Source organism: Chiloscyllium plagiosum, chromosome 31 (assembly GCF_004010195.1).
Source record: "Chiloscyllium plagiosum isolate BGI_BamShark_2017 chromosome 31, ASM401019v2, whole genome shotgun sequence".
Taxonomy (NCBI): Eukaryota; Metazoa; Chordata; class Chondrichthyes; order Orectolobiformes; family Hemiscylliidae; genus Chiloscyllium; species Chiloscyllium plagiosum.
The window spans coordinates 41,747,043-41,766,879 of record NC_057740.1 but is presented as its reverse complement, the minus strand read 5'-3'; the positions used below and the strand labels follow the sequence as shown (position 1 = coordinate 41,766,879).

Genomic DNA, 19,837 nt, shown 5'->3' with positions numbered 1-19,837 from the left:
AGATACATGTCCAATGCAGGAAAATGGGATTAGTTCAGTTTGGGAAACCTGGTCAGCATGGATGCGTTGGGCCAAAGGGTCTGTTTCTGTGCTGCATGACTCTATAACTAAATGTTGGCCAAGTGACTGGAAACTCCTCCTGTTGTTCTTCTCCATCCAGCTGAAGGGGCAGATGAAACTTGTGTGTGACATCTCAACAGAAAGATGGCACTACCAGTTTGGCTTAAACCCAGAGACAGGGTGCTGTCCCCTGACAAGGCTGCTAACTGAATCTGGACCTCTTTGTCTTTGTGAACTAACAAAAATGTTAGAGGGAGGAGAGTTGATGCATTAAGCCTGGACCACGCTGCTCTGTGTCACACAAGTTGGGGCCAGTGTGCACTGACCACGGAGCAAAGTGGGCCTGAGGACTGAAGACCACATCGTGCTTTCCTTGTGAATTCAATGAGCTTGTTTCAAAATGAATGCCCCTTTCATTCTGCAACAATGCCATGTTCTGACTGTAGGGTTTGAAGCAGCTGCTGGCACGCTCAGACAGTGCAGCAGTAATTTGTAGTTATTATAAAAGGGCTGTGTTTCATTAGTTCCCAGTTGACAGCTATGAGGTAAGTTTAAAAGAAACCAGAATACCACAAAACATCACCAGGCCAGGCTATAAACTACCTGTGATCAGGAGGTCCAGGCCTGCCTTGTAAATGATTCTCTCAGTGAGACACTGCCTTCAGGCTTGAACATGCTGAGAGGGGTCTGGTTTGACAGCTTGCTTCTCATGGAGACTAACTGTAAATTACCAATGGATTCAGGGGACAGGCCTGTACAGGAGCAGCTTGACTTGTTTACCAAGATCTTCAGGCAATGATTAGAGAAGGTGGGGGTTAGTGGGATTGAGGAGATTATATAAACGTTCCTTTTGGTCAGCTTTAACGAGCTGCAGAGAGGCCCCACTCACAGGTATGTGCTCACTATCAGGAGCCCAGGAGGGCTGTGGGGGACAGGGGCTGTCATCCTGTCACTGGGTCAAAGGGCAGGGATTGGCAACGGACCAGAATCGGGAATTTCTTTACCAAAGGGAAATAGAGAAAAAAAATTGTCTAAGTTGAAAGTGATCACAGCCAACCAATGCCCCTTATATTTACTTTGTATTTAATCACAAGCAGACTTTTTTTCTTCAATAATTAGGTTTTTACATTTATTTGCAGCAATGAAGGGCATTTCTTGTTCACATTTCTAATGGTAACTGTCCATGTAAATCTGTCCCAATCTGATTAAACTCTGCAGCCAATGGAGGTGCCACTTGCTTGGGTAGTTATAAATTTTATAAATTTATAGATCCACAAGGACTTAAGCCCTGATTGTAATTAGCATGGTTATGGGATAACCCGCATTGTTTTTTTCAGGGGCCACAGTACAAACCCGACTTCACCTCAGCTGCATGAGGTCCACAGAATTTTAATTTCTGGCCTTGTATTTGTTTGCAGTTAGTTGCCTGAAACCAGCAGCTGAGGGAAGGCAATTCTGAGGATGCGTTTGACATTTTTGAAACTCATCCACACCAAATGTTCAAGGTACAGTTTGCACAGATTCAGTGGTGCAGACTTTTCTAAATACGATGCCCCAAAGTGGTTTTTGACCAATGAAAGGTATGGTCTTTCTTTAACACTGGAGCCACAACAATCTCCTACAAACAGCAAAGTAATTAGCAACTAGGTCATTTGTTTTTAGTGGTGATGGTCGAAGAATGAAATACTGGCACAAGACACAATTCAAAAAAATTGAGATCTTTGTAGATCCACCGTAGAGGGAAGCAGCCTTGGTTTATCTGAAAAAAGGCACCTCCAACAGTCTCAGTGATAGATTTTAACTTTACACCATCTTAACTATGGGTAGAGTATTCAGTCACTGAGCAAAGGCCAAAAGCTTCCTGATGAAGGGCTTTTGCCTGAAACGTCGATTTTCCTGCTCCTCGGATGCTGCCTGACCTGCTGTGCTTTTCCAGCACCACTCTATTTAGACTCTCAGAAAAACCTAGCTATTTCTCCCATTTTTGGCGTCAGTCTCACAAAACTTGTATAAAGCTGAAGCATCTCTAGAAAACCAGCTAGCTGGAAAGAAAACTTTGCAAAATTCAACTAATGAAGAAAACACAACAGACCTCATCAATAATAGCACAGGAAGTGGATAAAGAAGGACCTTCAAATGAACCATCTCTAACTGCTTCAATAGTGACCTTCCTGCTATTTTACAATTCAGAACTGGGGTTATTTTCATTCCTTTTTTTTCTTAAGATTTAACTATAATTTACCGTTTTTTTTAATATTAGGTTTAGCAGAGATGGATGTTCTAACCAATCTGTTCAAACAGGTTGTGATGTGTGTCTGGGACTTGAACCTGGACTTTCCAGCCCCAAATGTAGATATTTTCTAAACAACCTGTTCAGAGATGTTACTATGGCATCACTGGCATGGATGGGACTTGAACTTGGGCCTCCTAGCCCACAGGCAGGAATGCTACCACTGTACCACAAGAACCCCATGGACTGCAGTTATTAATTGATATCTTTAGAGTGAACTCCATTCACAATTCTTTCATCATGACACATCAACAGACAAACCTGAAATGACAACTGGTGAGTAGAGTTCCTGTTACTCCAGGAGCAGCTGATCATCATCCCTGAAGAAAACATACAGCAACATCCCCCTGACTTGCATCTGCACCATCAGGGGCCAAATGGCCTTCACTGAGACACCATGAACAGACCTAGACGTGAACTAGACCAACCACATCAATCTCAGTGAAATTTTATAAAATCATAAGGCAGCCTTCTAAAGGGTAGATTCATAAAGAATGTTTCTCCCAGCTGACAGGTCTCGAACCAGGCAACACAATCTCAGAGTGAGAAGAGGAGGAAATGTTTCACTCAGTGGTGGCAAATTTTTAGAATTCTCTATCCCAGAGACTGTGGAAGATCAGTCATTAAATAAATTCAAGACTGATTGATAGATTTCTCATTCCTAATGACATCAAAGGAAATAGGAATATGGCATTGAGACAGATGGTAAGCTTGACTAGAATGGCAGAGCAGGCTTGAGGGGCTGAATGGCCTACCACATCAATGGGAACAGGATAGGAAGGAGACTGGGCAGAACCTCACCCGCTCTCCTTAATTCCTTCAACATCTCTAAAGTCAGGAATGCGATGGACACTCACCATTCACCCTGGCAACTGGAGCAACAACTCCAGAGCAAAGCAATTCATTAAAACTATAAAACCTGAAAACCAAGACATAGGGGCAGAAATAGGCCATTCAGCCCATCAAGTCTGGTCTGCCATTCAATATGATATTGGCTGAGTTGATACTCCTCCTCCACTTTCCTGTTTGTCTCCATAACCCTTAACCACCTTCCTGATTAAATCTTTGTCAATCTCCATCTCAAATTTACTCTATGACAGAACCTCAACAGGCCTCTGTTCTAAAGAATTTCACTTCGACTCCTCGAATGGAGTGGCACGGTGGCTCAGTGGTTTGCACTGCTGCCTCACAACGCCAGGGACCTGGGTTCGATTCCAGCCTCGGGCGACTGCCTGTGTGGAGTTTGCACATTCTCCCTGTGTCTGCGTGGGTTTCCTCCCACAGTCCAAAGATGTGCCGGTTATGTGAATTGGTCATGCTAAATTGCCATAGAGTTAGGTGCATCAGTCAGGGGAAATGGGTCTGGGTGGGTTTCTCTTCAGAAGGTCAGTGTGGACTGATTGGGCTGAAGGGCCTGTTTCCACATTGTAGGGATTCTAAACTTATCAATGGGCTTGATATGTACTGCTTCACAGCACACTAGGGATGCAATGTTCACACTACAGCAACTCACTGAGGTCACAGAAACAGCACTGCCCTCCCTTGGCTTGGAGAATAAATTATTTTCTTGTAAACAAGACTTTTTGGGTTATCATTCTTACATCCTCAGTCAGGTTTGAACACATACTTATCCACTGATTGGCTGAGCTTTCAACTTCATTACAGGTTGTCCCATCACACAGCTCACGAGCCAGAGGACTGGTTTCACTCACGTTGTAAAAACGGGTTGCTTCGAATGCTGGAGGAGCAAGAGCAGCACGTCATCATCCACACATCGATATGTATCACCCAAACAGACAGCGCACAGGAGCCAGCACAATACTGCACAGACTGAATCATTAACAACACAATGTGTCAGTGTCATCTCCCAAAGTTAGGAGTGTGATGCTGGAAAAGCACAGCTGGTCAGGCAGAATCGACGTTTCAGGCATAAGCCCTTCATCAGGAATTCCCGATGAAGGGCTTATGCCTGAAACGTGGACTCTCCTGCTCAGATGCTGCCTGCCCTGCTGTGCTTTTCCAGCACCACTCTCTCGACTCTGATCTCCAGCAGCTGCAGCCCTCACTGTCTCCTGATCTCCCAAAGTGCTCTTTATGACCCTCCCCACAGCAGCAGGTCCACCCAGTTCAAACTAGAAAATGTTATCACCTACCTAACCACCCCACCCCCTGCCCCAACTCCCCCATTAAAATTTCTAGGTCTCACTTCAGTATTTTGTGAAAGAAAAGATTCCCATTTATTGACTAGAATCTGTTCAGTTCTTTCTTGTTATTAACTCACGCTGATGAGCTGCTCCCTTTTCTTGCATTGACATGCCGTTTGTAATTTGTTAAACTCTGGGTCTGGATGTTCAAATTTGTCCAAATCGTAATATCACCAGGTTCCACACTTAAAAGCATCATTGCTAAGCTTCACCTGACTCTGCAGGTGTTAGGAGATTAAAATGCAGATCACTAGCTAAGATGTAAGACTATCAAGTCCCGTCCAGTGGATTGTGTATGTGACCTTGTGTAAGATTTAGGTAAAAACAATGACTGCAGATGCTGGAAACCAGATTCTGGATTACAGTGGTGCTGGAAGAGCATAGCGGTTCAGGCAGCATCCGAGGAGCAGTAAAATTGACGTTTCGGGCAAAAGCCCTTCATCAGGAATACAGCAAGATTTAGCTGAGTTCCTAGTTATCAGTTGCGTGTGAACTGTCAGCGAGATTGTGATTGAAGCAAAATGATTCCAGATATAACCTCTGCAGCAGAACAAATTGTTTAGTTTAGAAAATAAGACCTTTTTGATATAATTCCTAAGTTTTTGATCTTACGTACCTGCTCACACATTTCAGATCATTATATTAAGTAGATCTATTTTCTAGGAGAGAGAAATCTGAAGATCAGCGGATTCCAGATCATTTTTCCAGCACATTTTACGATGAAAAATTCCTAGAGAATGTGAGAAGGTTTGTGTCCTTGACTTTCCATGGCCAGGAAGGGGGTTTGCAGGGAGTCAGCAGCAACAGTTAGCTGCTGCATTGTGTCGGATTGTTTGCTGGATCATACACACGCAGTCCCAAATCCATTCCAATTACCAATATCACACTCACGAAGACACACTAAGTAAATGTTGCTCACTCTGTCTGGGTGCAGTCTTTGATCAGGTGGCTCATCACATCCCACACTGTTCATGCCCATCCTCCCTGTAACGCCCTCCCACAGTGAACACACCGCAAACACACTCTTCCTTAGCCAACTGGATGATACTCGGTTGCCAGTTGAACAACGTCTCCCTTTCCAAATAGTGATTTTTTTTAGCTAAACAAATATTGTATCACTAGGCAACAATTTAAACACTCCTTAGGATTTTCCTGCAGAACTGCTGGAAGTTGTGTCATGAAGATTAATTTTCAATTCGGGGAGACCCCTACCTACGGAGCCACCCTGCGTCCAAGCTGCTCGAACCTACCTGGCTCATAGTAGTCATACACCTTGACTGGGACTGGAGCGGTCTTCCCAATGATATACTCCCGGTACGCATCGAACATGACACAGGTCATACACTGGCTCGGGATCTGAACAGACAGGGGGAGACAATCAGGAGGTTCACATTCTCCCTCATTCAAAATTGAATGAATTAAAAAGCTTCCATTTCTAAACATCAATATCTCAGGCACTTTGTTAGTCCTTGGATAAGAAATATGACAGTTAACCAGCACAAAGAAACTTCTATAAATTTGCAATTACAGCTACAGATAATGTACAGCTACTTACAGAATTAGAAGATTGCCCTAAAAGTAACATAGATAAAACACATTCTGGAAGTTTCGAATACAGATTGAGACCAAACACCAAAAAGGAGCACAAAGGGATTTGGAAGGAACGAGTGAAGGTTGAAATGGGTGGCAAGCAGCGACACGATAACAGCCAGGTAATTTGACTCAGTGCTTTTTGTTATTGTTGCTGTGTGTAGCTCCTCCAGCCAGGAGACCTGCTCTCCTGGTACCACACTTGTCTGACCTGTACCACTCCCACACACCCACAACAGCGTAACTACAACCCCCCTGCTATCAATCATCCAGCTGTGTCCAGGTAAACACCTTTCTCTGCTGCCCCTCTGGTAGAGATCACTGAAACTTTCAGATCTGATCAAACAGCTGAAATATTGATGCTTTCTTTTCTAAATATTGGTTTTTGAGAGTTTTTTTTGTACTGCACTTTGAAGCATCTGTTCCTTTGTCGTGTATGGAGGGTATTCCCCCACCTCTGGGCTAGAAGGTTAGAGCTCTAGTCCAGTGCCAGGTCTTGTTAGTCATGGAAAGTTCATGATGTGGTTCAAAACGGCAGAACATCATCGCAAGAACATTCCTCGAAAGAAAGAAATAAACTGTCTGGGAAGACACAAAATAATCATATGGTCTACATATAGATATTTTAGAATTTTGAAGGCCACAATTTCTTCCAAAGATGTTTCTTTATTGTCCAGGTTTCTGAGGCAGACAGGGAAGTGGGACGAATGTTACATCTTATGATTTTTTCCTTGTTACAAGCTCGAGTTTTCTTGTTGTTAACACATCCTTCACCGTCACAAAGTTACTGTCTCCATCCTTCCTCTGCACCTCACATGCCATCATCTGTTATTATTCCTAAATTGACAAATTCATTGACTTGTTTGAGTGCAATACCATCAACTTCAACCTTCACTCATTCCTTCTAACTTCCAGTGTGTGTCTTTTTGATCTCAATTCATATTCTAAACTCCCAGCTTGTATTTTACCTACAATATTTTCAGAGCCTCTTTGGATTCTTTCAGTAGCTCTCCATTGTCAGAATATTGCACATTTAAATAAATTACTGGAGAAACTCAGCAGGTCTGGCAGCATCTGTGGAGAAAAAGCAGAGTTAATGTTTTGAGTCTCTTCTTCAGGACTGAAAATGGACCCAAAACATTAACTCTGCTTTCTCTCCACAGATGCTGCCAGACCTGCTGAGTTTCTGTTTACGTTTCAGATTTCCAGCCTCTGCAATTCTTTGTTTTATTTTATTGGAAATGGATGTTCTGGTCTCTAATTTTTGCCCTTGGAAATATGTCTAAATTCTCTGAATACGTGTTCCATGCAGAGATTGAACAATTCTGGTGACGCCAGGCAGACTTGCCACTGCCCTCTCTTCACCGTGAGAGTGGAGCAAGAAATACAGACCAGGACTGCAATGATGCAAACACAGGCCAGGACTGCAATGATGCAAACAGAGACTAGGTCAACACTGAACAGGAGGTTATTTCAGTCACTGAAGGACAGGGGATGAAGAGATTTGGAATAAGGTCTGTTTTCCGTGATTAAATACTGCTTGTTTGTAAAGTAACACCAAACATCGTCTGGACTAGTTGAATGGTGTGTTGATTTTAACCCAACACATCCTGGAGAGATCAGTTAACTCAGCACATAGGGTCAGAGAGTCATACAGCATGGGCACAGACCAGACATCCCAATCGGACCTACTCCCATTTGCCGGCATTTGACTCATATCCCTCTGAACCCTTCCTATTCATATACCCATCCAGATGCCTTTTAAATATTGTAATTGTACCCATCTCCCCTTCCTCTGGCAGCTCATTCCATACACACACCACCCTTTACGTGAAAATCTTACCCCCTCAGGTTCCTTTTATATCTTTCCCCTCTCACCTTAAACCGATGTCCTCTAGTTTTTGGACTTCCCAACGCTAGGAAAAAGACTTTGTCTATTTACTCTATCCATGCCCCTCCATGACTTTATAAACCTCTATAAGGTCACCCCTCAGCCTCCGATGCTCCAGGGAATAAAGCCCCAGCCTATTCATCCTCTCCACATAATTCAAACCCTCCGCTTCCTGCAACATCCTTACAAATCTTTTCTACCCCCTCTCAAGTTTAACAACATCCTTCCTTTAGAGGGGGACTAGAATTGAACGCAGTATTCTAAAAGGGGCCTCACCAATGTCCTGTACAGCAGCAACATGATGTCCCAACTCCTATACTCAATGTTCTGACCAATGAAGGCAAGCGTGCCAAACGCCTTCCTTAGCACGCACTTTTAAGGAACTATGAACCTAAACCTCTAGGTCTCTTTGTTAGGTTCTTCCTAGCAACATGGTTATTTTATTTATTCTTTAGAAAATTTTTCTCTTACCTCATCAAAATAAAACAGAACTTTCCTTCCATCCACTTCATATCGTTTTAGTTCAATTTGTTTACCCAGGAGCAGCTATGAAGAGCAGAGAGTTTAGTTACATTTCTCTCATTTAGATATAAGTTCATAAGATATAGCAGCAGGAGGAGTCCATTCAACCCATCAAGACCTCTGTGCCATTCAGTGAGATCATGGCTGATCTAATAAACTTCAAAACAACTTTCCTGCCTTTTTCCCATTACCCTTGGTTTCCTCACTGTTTAAAAATCAGCCTTCAATGTATTTATTGACACAGTCGCATTAGTCTTCTTGGCAAAGATTCCACAGATTGCCTCTGAGAGAAGAAATTCCTTCCTCATCTGTCTTAAATGGGTGACCTTTTACCCAGAGATGACGCCCTCTGGTCCTGGACTCACCTACAAGGGGAGACAGAATCGAGAGTGTGATGCTGGAAAAGCACAGCAGGTCAGGCAGCATCCGAGGAGCAGGAAAATCGACATTTCAGGCAAAAGCCCTTCCTGATGAAAGGATTTTGCATCAATAAGTTTGCCTCTCAGTCTTGTAAACTCCAATGAGTACCGGCCCAATCTACTCAACCTCTCGTTAGGCAGTTCCCTCTCTACCTAGTATTAGCTTAGTGAGCCTCCAATGGCAGTCTGTCTTTCCTTAGATAAAGGGGCATAATGATCAAACTTTAATTTAGTGATGAATCTTAAAAATCTTTTGATCAAGTAGCTTACAAAACCAGTCAATAATACCAGTAAAAACAAGTTGTCATTGAGAGGTTACTCAAAAGGTATGGATTAAATGCTCACAGTGCCTTTGAGAAATCAGTCTCTCTCTCTCTCTCTCCCCCGGTGCTGCGGACTCTGCAGTATCTCCGCTGGACAAGTACGATAATATATTTATTATAAATTATGTTTTTGTTACATACGATGTATCTACTTATTATAAAGCTTACATTGGCAACTGCCATTTAAAGTGTGACACAAAGAGGTAAAAAATATTTAAACAGAAGAGTGCAGCAAAAATTAGAAGCAGAGTGAGTCAAATGATGATAACTTAAAAGTTTAGGACTCTTAATCTGAATGAAGACAGCATCTGTAATAAGGTAGATGAACTGGTGGCACTAATTGGAAGAAATGAACATGACTAATTGCTATTACAGAGACATAGTTAGAAGGTGATCAAGACTGGGAACTCAATATTTAAGTATATTCAGAGTTACATAAAAATAGACAAAAAGGAAACGGAGGTGGGGTAGCTTTGTTAATGAAGGATTGTTAGTGTGATAGGTGCAGTAGATCATGATGTGGTATCAATTGGAAATAAGGAATAGCAAGGGAAAGGAGGTCACCTGCAGGTCCCTGAACAGCTGCCTCACTCTCGGACAAAGTATAAATCGGAAAAGAATGGAGGTGTATGAGAATGGTCATGAGTGACTTTAATCTGCATAATAACTGGACAAATCAACCAGGCAGGGGTAACATCAAAAATGAACTTGTAGATTGAATCAGGGATTGTTTCTTAGAGCAGTGCATTGCAGAACCCACCAAGAACAGGTTATTTTAGATCTAGTAACGTGTATGAGATGGGATTAATCAGAGGTGTTGTGGTTAAGAATCCTCTAGGGACTAGTGATCACAATATTTTTCAAATTCAGTTTGAGAGAGAGCAACTCCAGTCTCAAACCAGGGTCCACAACTTAAATAAAGGCAAACACAGAGGACAGAAGAAAAAGCAGCGTAAAGTGGACTGGGAAAGGAGATTGAGGAGAAGGTCAGTAGATAATCAGAAACTTTATTACACTCAGTAATATTTATTCTAGTCAAAAAGAAAGACTTGATAAGAAAAATGCTCCATCCAGTGATTAACAGAAATAGTCAAGGCGATCATTCAACCAAAAACTATGGCACACAAAGTTGCAAAAACAAGTGGGAGACCAGAGGATTGGGTATTTTTGGTTTAGGAACCAGCAGTCAATTACTAAAAATAAATAAAAAAGGAAGGAGATTGATTATGAAAGTAAATTGGCAAGAAATATGAAAAAAATAGGGAGAGCTTTGATGTATATACAAGACAGTCACTAAAGTAAGGGTGGAACCCTTGAGGATAGGACTGGGAAATTAATAACTGGGAGCTGATAAACCGCAGGGTAAGCCACCACCAACCATTAGTCTCTAATGAGATAACAACGTTCTGGGACTATGGAGACTTCTATAAACCTTGCTAGAGTGAGGATCATCGGAGTTAGACAGTACACTCACACTTTCAGGAAGGTTATCCAGAGGCTAAACATCTACTTTCATGCTCAAAATAACAGAGTCTCACAGCACAGGAGGACATTTGACCCATCGATTTTGTACTGGTTCTTTGAAGCAGCTCTTCAATTAGACCCACTTCCTGCTCTTTCTCCCATTCCGATCTTTATCAAATTTTCTTGCAAATTATTACTGACTTCGCTTCCCCGGCTCTTTCAGACAGTATGCTTCTAATCACAACAACTCATGGTTAAACAAAACCTACTTCACCCTCTGGTTCATTTCCTATTATCTTAAATCTGTCTTCTCCAGGTAACAGACCCTCCTGCCTGGGGAAACAGCATCTGGTGGTTTTGAACATCTCAACTAAATCTCCATTTAACTTTTTCTGCTCTGCTTGAGAATAATTCCAGCTTTTACAATCACTATACGTAATTGTTTCGGATAACATTTTGGTAAGATCTTCTCTAACCTCTCCTCAACTCCATCATCCTGAAGTTGGAGCCTAGAACAAAACACAATACTGTAGAAGGGCATAATCAGTAAGTTATAAAAGATTTAGCCTCGAATTGGCAGAGGGTGACTCACATCACAGATATCGAGCTGATCTTGGGCACTGTCCTCTCAGTATATCTCAATATATCTCAGTATGAACAGAACCTCAAACTAACAGGTAACTGGTTCAGTCTTTGTGATTGGGGCCATGCTTCAACACAGAACCCCAGTCTGCCAGAAATGTTTCAAGTTATGTCCAACGATAACAGTGACCCGGGGTCTCTGCTGAATGATCTTTATTTTAACGGAGGTGGGGTCTTTAATGGGATTCCCCGGTGTCAGCTGTAGTCGCTTAAGTATGAGACCCTGTTTATGTCTATGTTTCCCTCATGCTCTGACTGGACAGTGACAGGGCAACCTCTTTAACCTGAGCTGGGCAGGAGCAACTGGGGAATCACAAACGACACACACAGAGTAACAAGGCAAGATCTGTCTGTGTGAGTCAGAGAGTCCAGATTTTGCCTCTTGTAATTTCATCACAAGAATTATTACCTAGTCTCTGAAGAAACTTCATAAAACACTGACTGGTACAAACATTCCATCTAATAAAGCCCCATGATAAATGCACGCAACTTAAACTTTCTTCTGAGGCAAGTAAAGAGCCCCTTTTAATTTGGTGTTGGGGTTTTACAGGCCCCTAAACCTGTAGATAATATTTCATGGATGGAAGGGCAGTCACTCACCACAGACAGACAGTTTACGATCTTTTCTTGTAACTCTGGCGCCATGGAGAATTGTGCTCCCCAGTGAGAGCTGCATTTCACAGGCTGATGTGATGAACAGCTCCAACCGTCTCCACAGCCACAGCTGGGAACAGCATGAGCAGACTGTCCCATCCCCATGTGCTCTGCAAGTAGGCATCCTGTCTCCCTTTCAGAGATGCTTCGGAGAACATCTCTGGGACACCCGCACCAACCAACCCCACCGCCCCGTGACCAAACACTTCAACTTCCCCATCCCACTCCACTGAGGACATGCAACATCCTGGGCCTCCTCCATCGCCACACCCTAACCACCCGATCCCTGGAGGAAGAACATCTCATCCTCCGCCTTGGGACCCTCCAACCAAATAGGATCAATGTTGACTTCACCAGTTACCCCCCCCACCCCATTTATCTCTCCACCCCCTCGGCTCACAGCCTCATTCCTGAAGAAGGGCTTATGTCCGAAACGTTTGTGTTCCTGCTCCTCGGATGCAGCCTGATCGGCTGTGCTTTTCCAGCACCACACTCTCAACTCTGATCTCCAGCATCTGCAGACCTTACCGTCTCCTATATTTTCCTGTAACCTAAGATCATCGTCATCATTACTAATCACCGGGCAAATCTTTATGTAATCTGAAAACTTACTTATCAACCCTCCACATTCTAATCTATATCGTTTACTATACATCACCAACAATAAGGGACCCAGCAAGGATCCCTATGGTACACCACTGGGGCTGGCATGGGAGGTTTCCCAGGGTTTGTGGAGGTTATGGGGGCGCGGGGTGGGGAAGAAGTTTTGGGAGCTTCAGATCTCCCAGTTGTTTAAATTATCATATGGATCCATTCCAGGAAAAATTATACAAATGGATGAGGGAGAAAGAATGAGAACATTGGGCTGACAGTGAGATAAAAGGAGGGTGGGAGAAGGATCATGTGGAGCAGGAATATCAGCATGGAGCAGATGGGCTGAATGGCTGGAAGTATCAGGATTGTTAAAGGTTTTGATCAGGGCAGTAATTGGAGCTGGAATTAAAACTGGACTTATACCTCAGATAAGGCCATTAAAAACCACCTTCAATTCAAACACTCCTTCAACAAGATCTTTGGCGACTGAGAAAGTCCCATGTTTCACAGCATCTGACAGGCTGAATAATTCAAATAATTCACTGCCTGCCTGTGGAATTTAACCTTTAACCCCATCAGTGACCCACTGTGCTGATCCCAGAGCTTTGCTGAACTCTCCAGTCTTTTCAAGTTCCCTTCACTTGGATGCAGGAAGATTCCGGTTTTTAAATATTTTCCTCCTTTTTCTGAAAGGCTGAGCAATGTCAGCCACTGCCGACGGTTACAGTAAGCACCAGGTTAATAACATGAGCGATATTCCCTGTTAACTCTGATCATCCTCTCATCAACCGTCCTGTCAGAGGAGGGTGAACTATACCACAGAAACACATCTACTGACAAACATTAAACAGACAGACAAAGCCATGACGCCAATGCTTTCCACATCTTTTTCTATGACACTATTCCTGAGTTGGAAAATTATGAGCCTCTGCCCTTTGTGTGAACGGAGAGTGCGGGTGGGAAGGGGAAGCTTTTGGAGGAGATGGTAAGAGAGCGAAGGGGACAGAGGGCAGGGCTCTGCAGTGCCCACAGCTGGAGACAGTGAGGACTGCAGATGATGGGGATCAGAGTTGAGAGAGTCTTGCTGGAAAAGCACAGCAGGTCAGGCAGCATCCAAGGAGCAGGAAAATCGACGTTTCGGGCTGGAGCCTTTCACCAGGAATGGTGGCAGAGAGCCTCTGGGGGTGGAGAGATAAATGCCTACAGCTAGCCCAGTGCTCATCACCCTAAAATATCAGCTCAGGCACCTCGGGACTCCTGCCCCCACTTTGGGAACATCTGGGCTGGGATAACAAACTCAGGCAGGCACCCAAACTCATGTCCCGTCCTTAACCTGGGGCCAAACATTGCTGCATCACCAGCCAGCGCTGAGGGAGTGCCGCACTGTCGGAGGGTCAGTGCTGAGGGAGTGCTGCACTGTCGGAGGGTCAGCGCTGAGGGAGTGCCGCACTGTCAGAGGGTCAGCGCTGAGGGAGTGCCGTACTGTCACAGGGTCAGCACTGAGGGAGAGCCACACTGTCACAGGGCCGCACTGTCAGAGGATCAGCGCTGAGGGAATGCCACACTGTGGGAGGGTCAGCGTTGAGGGAGTGCCGCACCGTCGGAGGATCTGCGCTGAGGGAGTGCCGCACTGTCAGAGGATCTGCGCTGAGGGAGTGCCGCACTGTCAGAGGGTCAGTGCTGAGGGAGTGCCGCACTGTCGGAGGGTCAGCGCTGAGGGAGTGCTGCACTGTCCGAGCGTCAGCACTGAGGGAGTGCCGCACTGTCAGAGGGTCAGTGTTGAGGGAGTGCCGCACTGTCGGAGGGTCAGCGCTGAGGGATTGCTGCACTGTCCGAGCGTCAGCACTGAGGGAGTGCCGCACTGTCAGAGGGTCAGAGCTGAGGGAGTGCCGTACTGTCAGAGGGTCAGCGCTGAGGGAGGCCCGCACTGTCACAGGGCCACACTGTCAGAGGGTCAGCGCTGAGGGAATGCTGCACCATCGGAGGGTCAGTGCTGAGGGAATGCTGCACTGTGGGAGGGTCAGCGTTGAGGGAGTGCCTCACAGTCAGGGGGTCAACGCTGAGGGAGTGCAGCACTGTCGGAGGGTCAGCGCTGAGGGAGTGCCGCACTGTCGGAGGGTCAGCACTGAGGGAGTGCCGCACTGTCAGAGGGTCAGCGCTGAGGGAGCACCACACTGTCGGAGGGTCAGTGCTGAGGGAGCACCACACTATCGGAGGATCAGTGTTGAGGGAGTGCCGCACTGTCGGAGGATCAGTGTTGATGGAGTGCCTCACAGTCAGGGGGTCAACGCTGAGGGAGTGCCGCACTGTCGGAGGGTCAGCACTGAGGAAGTGCCGCACTGTCGGAGGGTCAGCACTGAGGGAGTGCCGCACTGTCGGAGGGTCAGCACTGAGGGAGTGCCGTACTGTCGGAGGGTCAGCACTGAGGGAGTGCCGCACTGTCGGAGGGTCAGCACTGAGGGAGTGCCGCACTATCTTTCCGTGGTTTCCCTGCGGCTGCACTGTTCCCTCCAATGGGTGTTAAGGATCAGACAGCTCTTCTGATATCCCGAACCAACAATCCTCACTGAACCATCACAACACCCCCAGGTACTACACATTATATTGTGGGATGGCTGCTCCTCCTTATAGAATGCTATTCAACTGTGGTGAGTCTCACACTTGTGCCCAGCTCTGCCTTGACACCCCCACCCTTCTCTTTTTAAACTCACAGTTGTCACTGAAGTTTGTTCAGGAAAGAGGACCAGGACAGATCAGCCCGAACTGAAAGTTAAAGTTCTGCATCCAAATACAATCCTAGCTCCCTCCCCCAACTCCACGGGGTGTCAACACGGCAGCTAACTCTACCCAGAACAGCTCAGAGACAGGGCTTGTGCTGCCAGATTAACAGCAGCATTAATCTAGGGGAAGGGGGTGGGGAGTAGAAAGGTCACTCAGGGATCAAGGGACAAAATGTTAAACCTGCCACTCAGGAAATGCTAATGCATCAGGAACACAAGATGCAGTCAATTTCAGAGAGCGCTGTAACCAGCGAGGCGGGGCAGATACTGACAAACACAAAACCAGCAGCTCCCACCCCCAACCTGTCATCCTCTGCTGAACAAGGCTCAAGTGAGACCCTCTCTCTCTGGGAGGCAGAGCCATATGGACAAAATACTCATAGCAAACATTCTGAGCGAGAGAGTCTCTGCTGAAATTAACTCCAGATGTTGCAGAGATTGAGCTCCCAATAAACAGCTGTAAACTGCAGTTACACAGACACAGCCCAGCCCCTGATCCTCAATGCAGCATTTCAGCACATCATGCTATACTCACAGGCATCACTCATCTCATAACCCTGCCCAATGAAATGTATCTGTCCTCATCCCACAGCCAGTGACCAACTTCAAAACTACACAGCAATAATACACATTGGTCCCTTCAGCAGGAACCAAGTAGAAATGGTTTCAATTAACCATCTCAGAAAGATAGTCACCAAGAATGAGAATAAGGAGACAGGATCAGAGGAAAACAGATAGAATCAGTAATAGACAGACTGAGAGGGAGCAAAACAGAGAAAGAAAGTGGGAGAGAGAAAGTGCTGGGGAAAGAGAGAAAGAATGTGTGTGAGAGAGTGAAAGAATAAGAGTGAGAGATGAGAAGTGACTCGTTACTTCTGCAGTGATGAAGTGAATTGATATGTTTAAAACAAAACAAGGTGATTATGAATCAGAAAATAACAGAAGGAAATTGCGAAAGAAATGAGATATGTAACAACTACATTTCTATATCACCTCTGATGTAGTAAAAAATTCCATGGTGTTTCACAGCATTGACTGTCAAACATATCTTGACCTGGAAATGTACGATGCGATATTCAACAAACAATGAAAAGAGCAGGTCCTAAGGAGCATCTTAAACCAAGGGAGTGAGGTGGATGGGGAGGGGAGAGAGAGAGCACACCACAGGCCCAAGGGACTGATGTGCAACCATCAATAAGGGATCCAATCAGATCCAGAATGTTCTCAGACAACAACTCACCAAAACGAAGGACCCTATACCCAGCATGAGCAAATCTAACGTAGTGTACAAAATCCCATGCAAGGACTGCACAAAACACTATATAGGACAAACAGGAAGACAGCTAACGATCCGCATCCACGAACATCAACTAGCCATGAAACGACACGACCAGCTATCCCTAGTAGCCACACACGCAGACGACAAGCAACATGAATTTGACTGGGACAACACTACCATTATAGGGCAAGGGAAACAAAGAACAGCCAGGGAATTCCTAGAAGCTTGGCACTCATCCACAAACTCCATCAACAAACACATCGACCTGGACCCAATATACCAGCCACTACAGCGGACAGCTGAAACTGACAACTGGAAGCGGCAGGGACAGGCCACTATAAATGCCGGAGGAAACACCACAGAAGCGCTTCGCAGGAGGCTTCCAAGCACTGAGGATGTCACCTAGATAGGGGACGAAACGTTTGCAACAAAAACTTCCAGCTTGGCGAACAGAACCACAGTAACAAGCACCCGAGCTACAAATCTTCTCACAAACTTTGAGGATGAGGGTATGTAGATACTGTGAGGATTGAGGGGCTGGAGGAAATGAGAGAAGTGTAGGGTGGGCCAAGTCAAAGGGGGTATGGGAAAAAAGGATGACCGTGTTTGGGCTGAGCGTGGATACAGGCCAGTGAGGTAAGAGGGGAACAGGAGTCAATAGGATTTGGGATATGGGAAGCAGAATTGAAGATGGCCTCAAATGTGTAGGAGACAGATCAACTGACTCTAAAGGGGATATAGTGGAATAGTCAGGTTGAAAGGTAATGAGATGTGAAGCAGACTCAGTAGCTGAGGAGTGGGTGTGCATTGTTACAGAACAGGGAGCAGATGGTCTCAGCAACACACCTCAGGGTCAAATACCACACCAAAGGAACTGGGACAAGAGTCAAAAGGTGGGATATGCTGCTTTATTCTTACAGGGATAAAGCAGCATATCCCATTGTGTCTTATAGTAAAGACACAATGGACCAAATAGTCTTTTTCCAGTGTTGGAGACATTCAATAATTCTCTGATACAGTAATCCGCTCCTAACATTATTGTAGTCATACTCCTAAGACCATACACAAGGCTCAGTTCAAACAGGAACAGAATTAATGATTAATACTATACAAACCTCTGTGTGAAATGTACAGCTCGAATGGAGGTTTACTCTGAGTCTGATTGCCAGGGACTGGGGAGCTCCTACCTGTTCAAGACTCTCAATATCTGCTCGGAACCCAGACAGCAGAGCGACCTCAAGGACTGCCATGTTTGAAGATCCAGAATGCAACCATCTGTAGAAGAAACATTGCCACAGCACGGGGTTAGATATAGGGTAAAGCTCCCTCTGCACCATCCCCATCAAACACTCCCAGGGACAGCACGGGGTTAGACACAGAATAAAGCTCTCTCTACACTGTCCCCATCAAATACTCCCAGGGACAGCACCGAGTTAGATATAGAGTAAAGTTCTCTCTACACTGTCCCCATCAAACACTCCCAGGGACAGGGACAGCACGCGGTTAGGTATAGAGTAAAACTCTCTCTACACCAACTCCATCAAACACTCCCAGGGACAGCACAGGGTTGGAGAAACGCTGTAAAAGGTTGTGACAGTGAGAACTACAGAATCTGAGTGTACACCTTCGTGTGGGGCAGGGCCTTGAAATGACTGATAAATCAATGGGAACTGGGCCATTTTGAAAGAGAGAGATGGACTGGAGGTGACTGACAGGGAAGCAGTGAGTCTGTGACAAGCCGGCTGTGTTCTGGGGAGTTTCATACCTGGCACATGCCTCCACCGTGACCTTATACTCCTGGTGATCTTGGTGCGAGGCTGGATCATCATCATGGTCCAGTGCACGCTTTCTCTGGGATCGTGCAGAGCGGTTCTCGTTCCTGGACACTGGCCTGGCATGGTGCTGGTGCTGGTCACGCTCTGGCTCCTTTAAGTTGACTGAGAGCTGGAATGCTGGCTTCGCTACTGGGTCAGGAACATTGTACGTCACGTCGATCTGCAACCAGTCAACTAAGATTACAGGGAGCATGGGGCAGGAACCCCCATTCCCGCTTTGTCTCCGCACTCTCACAGCCCCCTCTCCACTGGCCTGGTCAAGTCCTCCCCAACAGCCTCAATGCTTGCTGTATCTGCATACTAATGGTTTGGTACTTGCATACTAGAAGACCTTCTGCACCTCAGAATTTCAATTGTTCTCTGGTGAAATAATAATCAGCTTTAACTCTTCCTTCCAAAGTTGAAAGGCTTTGTTATTTTCCCAAATTATAACCCATCAACAAGACGTTTGCTCATCGACTCACTCAGCCCATCTGTCTGCAAACTATTTCTGTGATCTTCACAATGTACTTTCCCAACTATCTCGGTGTCATCTACAAACGTAGCCATCGTGCTTTCATTCCCCTCATGTAAGTCACTGAGTATATTATAAAATGTTGAGGCATTTGCATGACTCCACACATCACAGCTTTTCAATCAGAAACACAGGCTCTCCGTGCACCCTCTGTTTTCATACAGCCAATCTTCTAACCACACTCTCTTAGTCAGTTCAGCAAGGACTTGGAATTATCTCAATAACCTTTTGATGTGAGACCTTATCATGTGACTTATAGAGTCATAGAGGTGTACAGCATGAAACAGACCCTTCGGTCCAACCGTCCAGATATCCCAACCCAATCTAGTCCCACCTGCCAGCACCCAGCCCATATCCCTCCAAACCCTTCCTATTCATATGCCCATCCAGATGCCTCTTAAATGTTGCAATTGTACCAGCCTCCACCACTTCCTCTGGCAGCTCATTCCATACACATACCACCCTATGTGTGAAAAAGTTGCCCTGTAGGTCTCTTTTATATCTTTCCCCTCTCACCATAAACCTATGCCCTCTAGTTCTGGACTCCCCCACCCCAGGGAAAAGACCTTGTCTATTTATCCTATCCATGCCCCTCATGATTTTATAAACCTCTATAAGGTCACCCCTCAGCCTCCGCTCCAGGGAAAACAGCTCAGCCTGTTCAACCTCTCCCTATATCTCAAATCCTCCAACCCTGGCAACATCCTTGTAAATCTTTTCTGAACCCTTTCAAGTTTCACAACATTTTTCCGATAGGAAGGAGACCAGAAATGCAT

At 45.3% G+C, this 19,837-nt stretch overlaps 1 protein-coding gene across 1 annotated transcript in view; it reads right to left on the bottom strand.

Moving 5' to 3' along the window:
* The window catches only part of LOC122565486 (C3 and PZP-like alpha-2-macroglobulin domain-containing protein 8), a 38,045-nt gene extending 19,304 nt beyond the window's left edge, over positions 1–18,741 (bottom strand). The window contains exons 1-5 of the mRNA XM_043721507.1: positions 18,478–18,741; positions 17,900–17,987; positions 8,507–8,581; positions 5,805–5,910; positions 3,978–4,088 (exon numbers count right to left, since the gene is read on the bottom strand). Coding sequence (XP_043577442.1) covers positions 3,978–4,088; positions 5,805–5,910; positions 8,507–8,581; positions 17,900–17,987; positions 18,478–18,740 — 643 coding nt within the window. The 5' untranslated portion in view covers position 18,741. The remainder of the gene's footprint in view (positions 1–3,977; positions 4,089–5,804; positions 5,911–8,506; positions 8,582–17,899; positions 17,988–18,477) is intronic.
* Between the last annotated feature and the right edge of the window lie 1,096 nt (positions 18,742–19,837).